The sequence below is a fragment of the Perca fluviatilis genome, chromosome 3, assembly GCF_010015445.1.
Source record: "Perca fluviatilis chromosome 3, GENO_Pfluv_1.0, whole genome shotgun sequence".
NCBI classification, from domain to species: Eukaryota; Metazoa; Chordata; class Actinopteri; order Perciformes; family Percidae; genus Perca; species Perca fluviatilis.
The window spans coordinates 27,316,971-27,334,736 of record NC_053114.1 but is presented as its reverse complement, the minus strand read 5'-3'; the positions used below and the strand labels follow the sequence as shown (position 1 = coordinate 27,334,736).

General features: G+C 39.2%; 1 protein-coding gene across 4 annotated transcripts in view; it reads right to left on the bottom strand.

Moving 5' to 3' along the window:
• nedd4a (NEDD4 E3 ubiquitin protein ligase a) overlaps positions 1-16,367 on the bottom strand; it is a 33,468-nt gene extending 17,101 nt beyond the window's left edge. For 2 of the 4 annotated variants that reach the window (XM_039795272.1, XM_039795273.1), the window contains exons 1-5: positions 16,082-16,367; positions 14,914-14,987; positions 11,531-11,609; positions 11,396-11,434; positions 11,076-11,129 (exon numbers count right to left, since the gene is read on the bottom strand). In XM_039795272.1, coding sequence (XP_039651206.1) covers positions 11,076-11,129; positions 11,396-11,434; positions 11,531-11,609; positions 14,914-14,987; positions 16,082-16,126 — 291 coding nt within the window. In that variant the 5' untranslated portion in view covers positions 16,127-16,367. Of the gene's footprint in view, positions 1-3,436; positions 5,259-11,075; positions 11,130-11,395; positions 11,435-11,530; positions 11,610-14,913; positions 14,988-16,081 lie in introns of those variants that run through there. The other 2 variants (XM_039795270.1, XM_039795271.1) reach the window with 2 other exon arrangements.
• Positions 16,368-17,766: the final 1,399 nt, after the last annotated feature.

The window sequence follows — 17,766 nt, the reverse complement described above, 5'->3', positions numbered from 1 at the left end:
GTTTCATATAGAACATCGTCATGCACCGATATCCTCCCCCTAAAATGTAAATAAATGAAAACTGACTAAGACATTGGACATAAAAAAAAAAACCATTTCTGAACCACATTGTCCTGTCCCACAATATGTCTGTGTGGGTAATCTCATTTTATGGCATTGTTTCACATTTAAAATCAATAAATTGAGTGCAACTTAGTGTCACACAGATTTACCTTCATCTAAATTTCACTTTCACTCCACAGTATATTTGATCTTACACTTAAACCCAGAGCCCATGTAACAGGCACCCACTACTTATATTTATAAATGTATAAATATTTATCAATACACTGCCCTTCATAGCTTTTAATGATCTGCTCAGACGACAAACTTATTGGACAACTGATCCCTCTGTCAAATTAAAACTCAGTATTTCATAAACGGTAATGCATAAACAATGAGCGAGATCAAGCTTAACAGAGGAAGTGTATGCTTTGGACACGTGACAAGACTGCCCAAGATAAAAAAGACAGCCATAGATAAATGTCCTTTCAGAGCATCCCCTGAAGGTTCATGTGACACTAAATGCAACTCAGTTTAGCATGTGGCATTCAGCAGTGCTGACCACGTACTGTACTAGGTTGTGGCAAACAGTTACAGACGCATGTTTGGGCATCTGTGGAGCAAGCTCAGTGATATCCATCTTAGTTCTGCAACGACAAACTACTTTTAACAGGTGGACAGCAGCTTGTGAAACCTAAACTTCTGAAGAGCTACTCAGCTAATGTTATTATGTTATGTCTGATGATGAACTATCCTGATCAGGAATTTATACGTACACATCTGAGAAAAAAGAAAAATTCCATCAAATAAGTTGGAACAAGTTATATTTTGGCAAAGACACTCATTAAAAACTGCCAAAGCTGCAGAGACTATGTTTGATTGTCATGACAAAGCAAAGTTGAAGCTGTAAAATGAGGAAGCCCTTGTTTTCCACACATGAAACCATTTGCTGTCACAGCAGGAGGCAGTAACACCAAGTCTGATGGCCTGTTCTGTTCATTTGTTTTGTTGATGAAAGTGTAAAGCAAAACATATTTATTTTAACTCTTAAAGGAAGGAAAATGTCATATTTTGCTTTCTATTTCTCTCCAGTTTTGACAGTTAAAGTCTAAGAGTTAAGCTTGGTGTTGCAGGGCTGTTTTCATAATGGGGAAGTTGCTTCTCTAAATCACATGTTATCACTTCTGAAGGAATCTAAAAGAGTTCTAGCTTGAACCAAGGAATCTTAGAAAGAAAATCGAGGTTTCCTTGGCTTGAATCAGGCAATGCAACCTGCCAACACAAACACACACGCCTGTGGCAGCTGCACAAAACTAGTTGAGAGAGGTGAATCTGGACGCTCCATGACATGTAGGTCATGTTCAACTTGATAACCTAGAAAATTAAATTAAAGTTAAATTTGGGCCATTTATACTACATCTTGGTTGTTGGGGTTGTTCAAAATACAGCAGGAAGATTCCTAATTTCTGTTTTCATTTCATTCACATTTATAAAAATGTAATTTCCTCTTGCGTGATTAAGGTTTGGTATGTCTTCTTCTTTTTCCCCTTCCTTGTGTACTGTGGTCACTACTGCACTACTTGTTGTTCATTAACTCGTAAGATGAGGTATACGGGGTTATGAGAGCATTGCAGATAAAAACAGCAGAGATCTTTTCTATTCACCTCTAGGGATCAATAAAGGATTATCTTATCTTATATAGTTTATCAGCTTTAACTTTGTTTCTGTTGCAGTATTTGTATGGATGTTACAATAAGCCCATATAGGGCTAGGGATAGGTAGACTTACATTTTTTTTTCATTCAATTGTTATAGCTGTTTATTTCCCCCTTTGTTTTTGTTTTTTATAGTAGATAGACTGTTTTTAGGCATGAGGTAATCATTTTTACTGCTGCTGTAAAAGGGGAGTACAAAGCTCATTTAGCCATATTTAGTAAGGAAAATCACTATACATTTAAAAAATAATGTCAATCAATTTCTGGGCTAAGAGGAACTTAAGACTTTTATTTTCACATGTGCTTCCTATTATTTGAATTATGATATACTTATTGAATGTGAATCAGATTGTTGTTTCTCCATTATGGGCATACACAGTCAGGATGTAAACAAAGGTATGTAGTATTTGATGTAGACTTTGAAGAGGGAGATGTGACACTTGACTAAATACGCATGAAGGACTATGAACATCAAAGCTCAAGTGAAATGAATATACATGAAACTGGTATTTCACAGGCATAAAGTGAGAATATAAAACCTAGATTTACAAAAGCAAATTTAGATCTTTAAAAGTAAAAGGACTGGCTAATTAGGTAAAGAGGAGACCTTCTTACTTGTCAACCTGCTAAATGCAAGGGGAAAGGCTGACACCTGATACTTCACAAACACTGCCTGGCAGGGGGACCCATAGCAAAGGGAACGCACCAACCTTTTACTGGGAAAGGCTCCCGCTCCCATCCTGCCTGCATTACATTACCCCCACCACACACACACCCACACACCATGTCCACAGATGGCTGGCATGACTGTGCGCTGCTCTAGTATCATGCTGTTAAATTTGAATCCACGGGACTGGGCAGTGCTACAGACCACCAGACTATCTGGAGTCAGGGAGAATATTTCAGAGGCACTTTATTTATATCAGCTGCTTTTCCCACCACTAAAATTAGCCTGGGTAAATACTTAAGTCGATTACTCATAGCGCTAACAGAATAGTAAAAATGGAGAACTACTCTAAAGTTGAGCCAACAAGCGAACATACTCAAAATGAAAGATGGGCAACTATTCCTTCTCATTCACCCTTTTCTTAGAAACCAATATGCAAATGGATTTACTGTAATGTAACCGAATACCTCTGAATGTTTGTCCACATTGGGCTTGTTAATTGCATGACTTAGCTGTAGCGATCTTCTCAGTTACTGAATGCCACTCTAGCTTGTGGTAAGCCTAATGGCTGACCATGAGTAAACAGAGTTTTGAATGGCGAGCAGTAAAGGAGAGCACCATTATCACTGCATATATATTCCATACTGAAAAATATCAAGTGTCAAAAAGTATAAACTTTCCTTCAGAAACTATAAGATAAAGATTTAGCATAAAGCCAGCATGCCAAGATATTTGTTATTTGCAATATTCAGGACAGTCCAACTTTAATTTTATAATGTACATGAAAGCAGGAATAAAAGTGGCATCATCTGAGCAGTCAAACCAAAGCAGTATGAAATCTACTTAAACCAGTTAAACAACTCTATAGGCGACTCCACAGGGTTTCTTTGTAGGGCATTCATGTGTCATGTAAAGGCTTAATTGAAAGCTGTTTGTTTCTGAATACAAGTTTCAGGCTTTTCAGGTTGTTCCTGTTGCTCAGTGAGAATAAACTAGATCCAATCAACACTCACCTTGGTGTTTTGAACCAGGCTCTTTGGTGTGTTAGTTCCATTGTGGCTTGTGTTTACATCAGTAACAGAGCTCGGCAACTTAGCTGGGCAGCAAGGAGACAAATGAATGTGCACATGTGGAGAGTGAGGACTACTGAGTTTTGGATTTGAAACGTGACATGAAATTCCAGTGTTAGCGTAGGGCACCTCCAGGGAAAAGCTCCTTTGTATGGCGCGATGACAATGGTTTTCATCAGGCCTTTCCTGACCTTTTACTGATGAACGGACCTTGTGGGCTTTTTCTGACAGTTTGGTTGAGGAGAACAAACAAGCAGAAGTACTACGATACAGTTTTTTGTGAGGGTCCTGTTCACCCTTGGGATGTGTGGCTGGGTTAGGAGCCTCAGGATATTCCACATTGACTGTAGCCGTGGTTGTAGCTCCCTTCCCGGACACCATTGGTCTCTGGTGGGCAAAGTGCAGCAGCACGCTGCTAGAGTGACGATTCGATCTGTCTAGAGTTGATGACAGTTCCCTTATTTTACTCCTGTCCTCCATTTTTCCTTTTGGTTCATCCTGTATAGGAATATTAAATTGCACCATGTGTTTGGTGTCCCTCAACTCGGATGAACAGCTTCCTTTTGGGAGACGACGGTCACTTGCTGCTGTGGTGGTGGACTCTTTGCAATTCACTTCCTCATCATCTTGTGAGAATTCACTGGCAGATGTCTGAAGAGATGACTGATAAGACCCCCTGGCTGGTGGGAGAGCAGGTAGAGCCACTGGACTGACTGGGGAAGCAGGTGGGGTGCTGCAGGGGCTCTTTGGAAATATAACCAAGGAGGAGCACCGTCTCAGCGGGACTTTGGACTTTCGGCTGAGTAGACTCCTCTCCTGGGTGGTCCTGTGCTTTTCTGAAGCCTCTGGCTCAAAGATGCTGTTGCTGCTACAGTACCCGGCATCGCTGGCCATGCTGCTGCTGCACGAGCTTCCGTCAGAGCCACTGCCTGCTCCTCCTTCACTGGCCCCAGGGTCTCCATCCTCTATATTGCCATTAAGCTCTCCACTGAGCTTTCCACAGGGCTGCAGCGAGATCTGCAGAATGCTCTTTTTATTAAATCCTCCAGTGTTAACCCTGGGTATGAATACTGAAGAGTACTGCTGTAAATTAGCATAGTTCGGTGACAAAGGAGTCACCTTCAAGTGTACAGAACTGTGCGCCAGACTCTCTGCGGGGCTATGAGCTGACACACTAACTCCGCTCTGCTCACCATGGCTGCTGAGGCTTTCTGACAGAGGGTCCGTGTTGCTTCTCCTTGACGCAAAATGCAAGCGCAGCCGACGTGCCATTCGTTTAACTCTCTAATCCCTGCAGCATCGGTGAGAGCTGCATGATCAAACTTGCTGGTAGGAAAAAAGGAAAGCAAAGCAACTGCTCCGAGCTCTGCTCTGTGATCACAATCATTAGCGGCTGTACATTGCCAAAATAGCTCTGTTGACAACCTACATTCCTCTCCAGGCTGATCTCAGCTTTTCGTCAGAGGGGGTCAGTGGTTCTGTTTGGAGACATGACCCAAACATACGACCTTTGAAACAAGAGGAATCCTTAAGAGTTAGCCCCTTTAGGCAGCTTAAACCCTATACAGAAAACAAAGTTACACTAAAACTTAAAGGACAGAGCTTCTACTACTGACCTGCTTTATAACCTTAGCTTAGCTGCTAGTTAACCGAAACCTCCTGAGTTCAAGCCAGACTAATGTCTAACACCTCGTGTCTGTTCCAGCAGCCTCACTCCTGTTCACCCTTTGGAGAAAACAACAACATGGTAGCCCTCTATGTTACATCTTAGACTGAAGCTCTGGTAAACGGTTACATCTGCCTCAGGCCACTCACTCAAGACTCCACTTCCTGCTGCAGCTATGCTTCTAATGTTTCTGCTGCTCTGTGCCTCCAGGAATATTTTTACCAACTGCTATTGAATTACAGGAAATCAAAAGGGAATGACTTTCAACATAATTCTGTATCAAAATGAGGACTGCGCTGTGAAATCACATAGCGCACAAAAAAGAAAAACATCACAGCCTGTGAAAATATGCAGGAAAGTTTTTGTAAACTGCAACAACCATTAAACTTATTTCATAAAAAAGTACAACTAAAGCAAATAAATATTTCAGAAAATGTGTTTTGCTTGCAAAGGAACAGATGTGTTAAGCAATGACGAAGTAATCAGCGAAATATTATCTGTCTGCCCACAGAAAACACATGGAAGATGAGAGCAAGATTTGACAGTGACATGACCTGTTATATGACACTTCATGTAACAGTCAGTGCTGGTTTGATTTCCTCTCCATGGCTGTTGACAGTCCTGTTTATTAATGGTAGCCTATTGTGAGTCAGGCTGGCCTATTTCATGGCATTTCTCTGCATCCAAATCATTATTTGAATTAGATGTAATATTAAAAGACACAGCCAGGATAAAGACATGATTCACCAGAGGACACTTCCCTGCTGCAGCTGTCTATTTTTTAACCCAACATGACAAACTACTAGGACACCTTGTGATTGGCTATGAATCACTCATCTGTCCAAAAACAGATTTAATTGATGGTGGTGCTTAGGCCATAAGATAAGATTGGTGACACATGCTACACTATTTATGCCAAGTCATACGGGATGGTGTAATAGGCCCATAATAAAGCAAAGCCACCTGTAATATACACATTGAATGTGGCACCATAAAATCATTGTGACCAAAAGAAACACTAAAGGACAAGCTATATTTAATAAACGCTCTAGAAAACTTGTTTGAATGGCATTAAACACACTGTATCACCGTTTACACGAAGGGAAGACGCCGATATTTTCCTGCGGTTTGGCCTCTCATTTACACGAAAACCCTGTTTTTATCACAGAAAATGATTATTTCTAAAAACTCCGGCCAAAGTGGAGATTTTTGAAATCTTCCTTTGCACGTTTGCATGTAAACTGAGACAAACGGAGGTTTAGGCAGCCGAGAGAGAGAAAGAGGACGTGATTGGTTGCTTGCTGTTGTCTTTATTGTCGGGATTCTGATTGGCTAACGTGGGCTTGAGCTTCTCGTTACACTGCCAACTACAGGTCTGGCGTGCTCTTGACTGCATTGACGGCATATATACACGGGTACATATAAACGAACACTTTTCTGAAAACCGAGAGGTTGAAATGTCCGTTTATGAAAATAGACGGCCACGTGTAAACGTAGCATTAGTCAGTGGTTGGTGTGTGTGTGTGTGTGTGTGTGTGTGTAACATCACGGTCTACAACCGCCCCCTCACCAGTACCAGGACAGGTCTGGACCAGTCTTTTTGCTATTCATTCAGACAACAAGGAGTTTGGTCTTGGAAAGTATGCTTGCTGCTCTTCTTTTTAGCTTTCTGTAAACACTTCTTCCTAAATCTGTTTCTGCAGTTGGTTGCACAACAGCTCTTTAGCATTTTATCAGTGATTTCCATGTGAATTCATGATGGCCATTCATTCACGGGGGGAGTAACCATGGCAACTTCTGCATACGGTGATGTCATGTGCATACCCTCTATTCATGCTGTCTCTGGAAGTGAGACAGGACCTGCTACACAGGCATCTCCAAGGCAGAGTGTGATGGAGGAGCAGGAAGGAAACTTTAGAAAGTATCTTATTTAGATTTTGATGTGTCTGATTCAGTCCTCCACTGTGTGTATCTACAGGAAGGACAACACTGTTGTTAGATCATGGGGTCTCTCGTGGTGTCGCCTGGAGCATTCCTTCAATCTCCTCCTTCACTGAACAGTTTAACCTGCTCAGCAAGCCACAGAAGAAGAAGATCTGAACCCAGCATAAATTAAATGTATATATTTAACTTCAAGCATTTACAAAATAACCGATCAGAAGCTGCAATGTTTATCACACAGTGTGTACTACGAGTGTAATGTTGCCTTATTTGAGACTTTTCATGGCAATCCACCAATTAGATTTATGTCATGTTTTGTGAATAATAATGGCAATAGGTGAAAGGTCAAACTGTGGATCACACACATTAAAGGTATTTATCATTGATCAATAATTATACAACAAACACACCAAAAGTTTCATTGCCAGACTGTGCTGCTAGCTAGACAAAAAAGTTTACGTAAAAAAAGTTTCCTGCATTTCCTGCCTGTTCCTCTAAATCTCAGAGCAGCAGTGACACACATGTACACAGAAACACATTCACAGTGCTGACACACCCTTCAAATTCTTACAAAATCTACCAGAGACATGACAAGGCAGCTTTGAGTCAGTCATGGTCAGGTTTGAATGCTACAATGACACATTCTAGAAACATTTAGCCAAACTACAAAAAAAAAAAAAAACTAAGAGTAAAGAAGGAGCTATGTTTATATGGACAACATGTGCATGTATGTTTTTACTTATTCTTTATTGTGACCTGTTGAGGGACTGTAGATGAAAATCTAAGCCAAATCTTGTGCAAAACACCAAACTGCAGCAACTGTTCTATGTTCTACAAGCTCCTTTATGAACCACCAACAAGAATACAGAATTATAAAGAAAAAGAGAGGAGTAGGAGAACACAGAAAACAAATGATAACATTTTCACAGCACAGCATTGTTCGTTCTGAACCTCTCACTGAAATGTGACATGTTGTGCATAGTGACAAGCGCTTAGAAATAGCTATCTGACACATGGCTGTGCACCGACAGTGCTCTTTCTTGTTATATTCACAGAACAGACTCAACCAAACAGGTTGATGAAGCAGCAGGGAGAACCGGGCAGCTAAAGATATGTCCAAACTCATTTGAACTGCAACTCAGTAAGAAAACTGCAAGATATATTCAAGAAAATATTACTATGTCTCTACTAAACACATCAAACTTCTTTTTCGCTACAGAACAGTGTGGAAAATAGATTAAAAGGGAATTAACAGTGGGGGGAAATGCAAATACCAAGCTACTGTAGCTTAAATAAAACAAGTAACAAGTTTCCAAAAATGTTTTATGTATGGCTTTATATAATATGTGTGGCCATGCAGCCACAAATAAATAAAAAAATAAAAAGACTGTTGAGTTTAAGGGTAGGGTGCACTAGCTACTGAAAGTGTTACTTTCCTAATACTGTATTCTATGTAAAGCTCTAATAAAATTGTTCCAAATGAGTAAATTGTGGTTTGCTCAGCTGACAATCCTGAGATGTTAACTGAGAGATGGCAATGTAATGTATTCACTACGTGTCATCATACACATTCAATATGCAGGTGTAGGTGAAGTTAGGGGACATTTAGTGACTGTTCATGTTGGCTAACTGCTTTACTGTGTTTATATAACAGACAGAGCCTGACCTCAGAGACAGCAGTGGTGCTGTCTCTGAGGTCAGGCTGCTCAGGTGTCCCAGGACCTGCTGTGTATCAGACCAGCATGAAACTGGGTCAGCAGCTCCACTGAGATCACGCTACAACCTGGCATTCCCAAAAGGTTTAACATTGCTGTGCACTAACTGTGTAATCAATAAGAGAACACAGTAATCAATATTCACTGCAGTCTAGGGATAGATTGGCCATTTTTTGGCAGTTTGCAGATTGTCTGTATCAGCGTTTTATTTGCCTGATAACCGATAAAGTTAATTAATTAAAAAGTGTGCTACTTTGGCTCTGCTACAGCTCTGTGTCTGTTCCTCTGCTTCGGTTTCACTCACTACTGAGTCTGACTTAATGTCCCGCCCACAACGCTATCTGACTATCTTTTACTGTGTATATATATTTATATATATATATAACGTTTCTAATGAATTAAATAATTGCTTAAAGCATTTAAACAAAGTTTTGTGTTGGTGTTTGTAACATTCCAAAATCTTAATTTTGACTTAAAGATTTTCATTTTCACTGTAAATGCATATCACTTCCATATATCGGTTATCGGATTCATTAACTACAAATAATCAGTATCGGCCCTAAAAAAACAGTATCTGTCGATCTCTATTGCAGTCTCCTATCTCAAATCTACCATCACACAACAACCCACACCTCAATTCTTATGAGTTGCTAAACATTTGTGTCATAACAGAAACTTTTTTTTTTTTAACCTTTATTTATTCAGGGAAGGTTCACTGTGAGTTCACATTCACACAGTTACACATTCATACCTGGAAGCTGCCCAGTACAACCACAGTCTGATCTGCTGGCCACTGAGCAGCTCCACTGGAGCGGTTGGGGTTAAGGGCCTTGCTCAAGGGCAACTCGTGGTGTTAATGAGGGAGGGACAAGTGCTCCTCTTTCACTTTCCCCACCCAGATTTTATCCTGTCGGTCTGGGGATTGAACTAACGACCTCCTGGTCACAAGCTCGCTTCTCAGTATCTATCTTCTAAGTATCACTACCCGTAATATCTCCATCATCTACATGATATTCAACTCTTTTCAATCTCTATCCACACTTGTAAACAGGCGTTAGGATGCCCTTAAGGCAGCCAGATTTGCCGTTATTATCAGCTCTGAATAATAAGGGATCCAAGAATATTACATGTCCTGGCAATAATGCAATAAGGGCAGCTGTATCAGGCTGACAAACCAAAGTTAACTTTGCACTGACAGAGGATCCCCTTATCCTCAGAATATGACACATTGCCTTGTTTGGCATTCAGAGTGTTTTGTGGTATACACACAGTAGGTAACGAGAAAACTATGTTTTTATATCAAAATATGTTTTAAACTAATCTATTAAGCTATCAGTGAGACTTTTTCCTGGCTTGAACAATTTTGGGCTGTGTCCAATATGCTGCGTGTGTTACAACTATCAATTAAAATGTGTCCCTCTGTAGAAGAGTAGCTCTTAAAATTGATTTCTAATATTTTCTGTTCATTATCAAAGATTTGTTCAGACAAGTCTACAGAGTCAGGAGCTCTGTCAATGAAAAGCCTTTTCAGTATACCTAACAAAACACTTGGCCCCATAATTTTAACAAACTGACATTTAGCATGGTTGGCTGTCCCCCCTGTGTAGTCTGTGCTCAAAGTATAAAAGTGATGTGCACTAAAAATGAGCTTTGGTGGAAGGTTACAACGTATATTTAGTTTTGTCAGAAAACAGATGTGAACACTATTTGTAGGTGAACTAGTACAACAAAAAAATTGTCAATTTATTAATAAGTCGATCAGAAGAAAATCCATCGTCAACTATTTTGGTAATCGATTAATCGTTTCAGTAATAAAAAAATAAATAAAAAAAAACATTCCCTTGTTCTAACTGCAAATGTGAGGATTTGCAGCTTTTTTTGTCTCATGCGATAGTAAATCTGAATATATTTGGGTTTTACATTGTTGGTCAGACTTTAAAATTTAAAGACATCTTCTTAGGCATACAGGCATTTTTTACTATTTTCTGACATTTTATAGACCCAACGATTAATCGAGATATAATCAGTAGGCAGATTAATAGAAAAGGAAAATGATCATTGGTTGCAGCCCTAAAGTGATCCAAGCCTTCCACACTTGGAATCCACATGCTTTTAGTGAACATCAAGACGTAATTAAATACTTTGTAGAAAAAGAAACAGAGACAGAAATAGAACAATTTAAACACAACAACCTACAACCAAAGATTTTTAGTATATCAAAATTACACAGAGAAAGGTTGACCATAAATAAATAACTTACCAGGCGGTTCTCATCAAACACCTCCAACAGCAGACGTTGCCTTCTGGGATCAACCTGAAACATAATGACTGGAAAGTCAGAGCGCTGAAATACTGCGTTCAACAATGAGCCATGGTCAACAAAGCCAACAAAGTCCTGACTTTTAGCATTTTATGGTTAAATATGATGAAATATACAGTAAATGAATCCAGTTTCCGATTATAAAATGCCCCAAATGATCTCATGGCACATAAATGAGTGTAAATATTCAGTACATAGTACATACAGTACATAGGTGCATTTAAAATGTTTAATGTTGATTTATTTTAAGTTTCACTTACTATGATACAGAATTCTTCATTCCATTTTGGGTCCAGTGTCTTCATGTAACATGAGATGGAAAGGAAAATCAAAATAAAATAGGAGTCCACAAATAAAACAAGTGTAAGTGCAAATGTAGGTGTTCACTTGCTCACCTTTTTCTTTGTTTTGGTCTGAAGACATGTGATTACTCCGTCGATAGGGTCATAGAGGGACAGTTTTGTATATGGATCGCTGCAGGACAAAGAGAGACACATTAGGTTCAGGTCTGGTGTAGACAGTTATGATCTGCAGTCTACCACCTCAAGCTCAGATCTAGAGGGAATTCATATGGAAAAATACTTTAAAGGGGTGATAGAAGGCAACACCGATTTTACCTTGTCATAGTTGAAAAACGACAGTTTGGAGGGTAAATAGGACATACATAGAACCTCTAAATCCCAATGACACCTCTTTCTTCTGCAAATCTCACAATTTGAAACTGCCGCTGAAAACGGGCAACTCTCAACGAACCACCGAGTTGACGTCAACTCGGTGGCTCCTCCTTATTTGGCTCTAGTCTCTCTCTTTGTCACGCCCCAACATTTACATAGGCTACACCACTGACCTGAGGTCAGCTTAGTCTTCTGAATCTTGGTCACGCAGAGCTCAGAAATGTTATACATTGTTTGTCCGCTTTTTAATTACTAAATTCACTTCTGAGACTTTTTTATGCGAGAAATCAACTACGTAGAGGTCAAATATGGGCCATTTTACGAAAATGTATGGCTAATTGCAAATTTTGTCCGACTGTGTGTCGCAATTCAGCAGGAGCTCAGCCTCACCATCCGGCGTGTCCTCCTTCACAGACCCCGGCTCGCTGTGAGCTAGATGGATCTCCGTCACGACCGGAAGCCCGCGGTGCTCCATACCCCCGCAAAGTCACCGTTTCTGGGTTACTGGACTACCAAATGCCGAGGCCGTAACGAAACCCCTCATATTCACAAAAATGCATTAAATTGAAATTGGACAGAAGCATTAGCTTTGTAAGACCTTAGGGGTAGCTGTAATATAAGTAGCGTGACGAAATTCAAACTGTAAATATACTATAGTTATGCCGGCAGCCGGCCAGCTCCGCAGAGCCCCGAGCCCCGGTTGTCCAGTAAACCCAGAAACGGTGACTTTCTCCTGGGTATGGAGCGCAGCGGGGCTGCCGCTGTCTCGTCAGACTGTGTGGACCTTCTGAAGTCCGACAAGTCTTACCAAATTTGCAATTAGCCATCAATTTTCGTATAACGGCCCATATTTGAGCTTTATATGGTAGATTTCTCACATAAAAAAGTCTCAGAAGTGAATTTAGTAATGAAACATTGCAGTGTCTGAAATATGAGACCTGCTGTCTTGTCTCCAATGTATGTGTATGTCAACCAATCAGCGCGCAGCTCATATAAATATTCATGAGCATACCATATTTGGAAGAAAAGCTCTTGTTCCAAATAGGGCCAAAACACAGGGATGCATAAGGGCCCATAAAATAGCAACCGGGCAATTCTCGGCCCAATCAATGTTACATACCCCATTAGGAGACCATAAGGAACAGTGGGAAATACCCTATATAATCATTCTATCACCCCTTTAAGGTTCTTTATAACCCATGAAATGGTCAGTGCTGGAGACTGCGTGGCGATATGTCTGCTGGTCATTTTAATATTTTTTGGGAGTGTCCTCATATTTGTTCTTACTGGCTCGAGGAGATAACAAAGATCAGGTCAATAGTTGGCATAGAGCTTGATTTCAGTTTCAGTGTTATGCATTTGGGAAACATACTAACAGGGCTAAAAAAGCATAAAGATATATATACGTATATATACGTAGATATAGACAGATATTTATTACAAATACTACTAGCAGGTAGTAAGAAAGCAATAACCAGGAAATGGCTGCAAAAATAGTCTCCAACAGTCCCTGAATGGATAGAACTAGTTCAAGAAATGTATATTATGGAAGGATTGAGACTCGTCACTGAAAAGTGTGAAAAGTACTGGAAAATAATGAAAATCTTACTTGATTTATTAAATGGATATTTATTTAGTTTGAAGAACTTTCTGTACTAGTGTTAACAGAAGGATCATAAGGACCTTTATGATTTCAAATGACAATCATGGACACAAAGGACCCCACAGATCGTGATACTGCAAATTGAACCTGGTTTCCTTTCATTTCTTGTTTTTCATGAGGTCAAACATTTTACCTTACCCACAATGACCCAGTCTGATGTCCCCTGTTTGGTCTGTTTTTGTCTGTTCTGTTATTGTCAAAATAACAATACAAAATTAAGTTTAGACAGCTATGATCTACTTTCTGCTCTTCATGTATTAGTGGTTTGTGTGGTTCTGCTGCCGAGTCTCTACTTTATTTCTAAAAGAGGCAAACCACTTTACTGTACATCATTGTCTGATCAGTTCAGGCGCTGCATTCAGACCTGAGAAACATTAACATAATGGTTCCGGCTCAATTAGGCTCAACGCAAGGTTGACTGTAAAAGTTATTTCATGATGGTTTGATACACTGTGATGTGCATTAAAACCACATCAATCAATCACATTATCCAATGCCCAATCTTTATGCCACTTTAGGCCTGCAGCAATGTTGTGCCATTAGTAATATATTAAGTGACTGGTGTTACATTAGAGTGATGCTAATACAGCAATTTTGGTTATGACGTTAACTATTAAAAATACAGTTGACATAAAGGCATAAAATCCACATTTCATAAACTCTGGATAGATGTCATTGTCAGATTGCATTTGCACAAACTGATTCATTCAAACAGATGGCTTTGGCATACGTGTGATGTTTGGTCATGGAAAAGAAAATTGTAATTGCCTTCCTGTCACTCTAGACAATGGATTAGAGGATGCAATTTTAGCAAGTTCTGATTGTCCAGCTTTACTGACAATAATTAGGAAACTGACAGGAAATGGCCCTGACACATGCACAGGAAGATGAGGACTTTGATTTTACAGAAAATTGTCATAATCAATTTGGAATTTATTAATTATTTTGAGGGTTTTAATGTGAGGAGTAGTTGCTTTTCTCTTTAATATATATTGTTGTAAATTAATATATTTGGGCTTTAGGTCGAACAAAACAAGCTATTTTAAGATGCATCTTGGGATCTGCAAAATTGTGACAGATATTTTTCACAATTTTATGACCTATATTGTAAACGATTAATCAATTAATTGAAAAATAATCAATTTTATATTGATGAAGCCAAAATAATTACTCATTTAGTGATAAATTTGATGTGTCTGGCTTCTAAATTGTGAGGATTTGATGCTTTTGTATCTTGTGCGATATTAAACTGACTATCTTTGGGTTTAGGACTGCTTATTCAAAAAGAAAACAATATATTTGATGATATCAGAATTGTTTAATGAAGAAAATGATTGGAAGGTTAATTGTTAATCAAACTAATAGTTAGTTTGAGCCCTACTCATATTCATAAGTTATACAGCACTTATTACAGAGCAAGTGTTAACTATCTACAACTTACCTGGCTCCCAGTATATCTTTTTTGGCCAGCCCAATTCCAGCAATGACTTTCACTTTAAGGATTCTGGTTTCTTGCTGAAATAACAAAAAAATACGAATGAGTTTATGAATATGATAAGAGTGCTTGCCATAAGTCACAAACCAAAACACATAAGGACACTCAAAGAGGTAGATAACAAGATCAAATAAAAAAACTAAAATCTTGACTAGAAACTGGATTAAACCTAAAAAATAAGACCATACTCTAACTCTGACAATATATAATAATAATAATAATACCTATAAATTCTGTACATGGTTAATGCAAGTCCAGTAGATGCTGAATATTGGCATTGGTGTTGGTATTGCAATGTGCTTCACTAGACAGGTACAGTTATGCTATATAGCCCTACAGGTCCCGTTAATACTATATAAATCAATAGCAAGGTACTGGATCATTATAATAGTAACAAAACTCATTTTATTATGAATCCCTATCACATGCATGCAGTGCACACACCCCAGAACAATCAGGGTTTTACGCGATGACGCAACATCCTGACAAGACAGGCACCGCTGCACATTACCCATCATAACCGATCATAACCCACAACCCTTATGTACGCTTTCACTGGGAAGTTAGGGAATCGTCATGACATTTTGCAATCAATCACACGCATGGCGAAAATGACAGAACTATAGGGCCCTGACATTGTTACATGGAGTGAAAGCTCTGACAACATGATTTTTTAGCAAGATAATTCAGAGTGTGGTCGATGTCAGTGTGGCACGCTGCATTTGTGTGTGTGTGTGTGTGTGTGTGTGTGTGTGTGTGTGTGTGTGTGTGTGTGTGTGTGTGTGTGTGTGTGTGTGTGTGTGTGTGTACGGGAAACAGAGAAGCGATAAGGAGCCTGTTGTGTTTCCTGGCTGAAAAAAAATGTCTCTAAATTTGGATAGCATTAGCTCAGAAGCAGGGCTGGTCAATTACATCGATTTTCAAGCAATAAGTAACACATTTTAGCTACCACAAAACTCATTCTATCGCAAGTTAGCCAGCTAGTGCGTTAGTTAGCTCGCTAACTGTTTAGTTAGCTAGTAAGCTTACAGTTAGCGTTAACTAGTTAGCTAGACAGTTGGCTAACGACGTGATCACATGAATGCTAGTAAATGTGATAGGAGCGTTAGTTTACCTCATCTGTCTGAAGTCCTCGGATGTGTGGAGAAAGTGCAGCCATAATATCCTCGCCCTTCTTCCTCTCCCAGAGAGCGACAACAAGAAGAACCAAGAAGAAGACAATCAGGTCCGGTGGTTCAACAGTAGTGGTATTTACTGTTTAGTTACTACTCCGCCTCTTTTATGCCCTCTGTCAGGTGTTTACGCTGGTAGATACCGTGAACCTGACGGTTAGCTGTGACATCGTCGTCACTCTATATCCATCCTCCTCTTTTTCGTCCTCTTCCTCCTCCTCCTCCTCTTCTTGTTTCCTGAATTCCTTCTTCCTGTCACTGTTAAAGCATGGAAAACCCAGAACACTGAACGGGCATCTGAACGCATCATCAATATTTCACAGAATATGTGAGATATGTTGAGAGGTGAAATAAGCAACGTTATTCAGATCAGTGAAAAAACAAACAAGCTCCATTTTAAGTAAAAGCGGTGCATTCAGTGTTACTTAACTAAAAGTAATTAAGTTCAATCAGCAAAAAAGCAGTGGTGGAATGTATGTAACTAAGTAACGTTACATTTACTCAAGTACTGTAGGCCTACTTCAGTATTTGACGTAGCTAGGCTACTTGTAGCGATTGTAGAATTTACTGAAATGAAGAAAAAAAAAAGAAACTTTACTGAAATGAAACCGAAACTTTCTTCCGGCCTATGAAGTCAGGTTTCCTAACTTCCAGGCTTGCTTTCCGAAAGCCATTTTTAGGGTTCAATATCTTCAGACATAGCCTAACTCCTAGAGCCATTACATTTGGTAGGCAAACAGATAGAATGGTGTACAACCAGTCAATGTGTACAACAGATAAAAAATATTGAAAGGCACAAGCAAATGTCATATATTTAGTTACTGGCCCTTGAAAATAGAAAAAGGGGCCCAAGGCAGTCCGCCAAAGTATATGAACGTTTCAAAATTCATCCCAAATATTTTACAGAACTTATTTTTTGGTGTCAAATAGTATATAATAAAGTCTGAACAAAATCTAAATGTAAACAAAACACGTACTTACCCAAAGTTTGCCTAGCTCTAACATCTAGTACTAACTAAAATGACAGGAGAGTCAGGAGATCAAGCATGGTCTTTGAAAACACCTGTGTGTGCAAATAAAGAGTGCAATGTGCACTGACCCTCAAAATGCCTCTTTTTAGTTTTAGCTGTTTTAAATTGGTATAATTAGGGGGGCAGTGGCATAAAAGTTAATGATTGCTGGTTCCATTCCCTGAACCAGAAGTAAACAAATGAGCTATGAAATGAATGACAGTCACCCTTACCTCAGTACCTGCATCTGAAGTGTCTTTGAGTAACGGAGTTAAGTATACTGTAAGTAGTTAGTGATTGAATGGGGTCAATGTTATTGATTGTTAAAAGGAAAATTAGATATCACACTCATGACAACTCAACAGACGTGAGTATATTAAAGTCATGTTTAAATTACTCTGTGCTTGCTACCCATTGCATTATTTTTATTTTCCCCAACTTCATTTGAGTGCCTAAATTCTCAATGGGAAAATGATGCACAATATAATGCCATAAAAGATCCTACAATGGAACAAAGAATGCAGCATTCATAGTATGCGGTATGTACACACAGTATATAGCATGCTTATTTCTGCTAAAATCTCAGTTTAGTGTTTAATAGTTAATAATTTACTCTA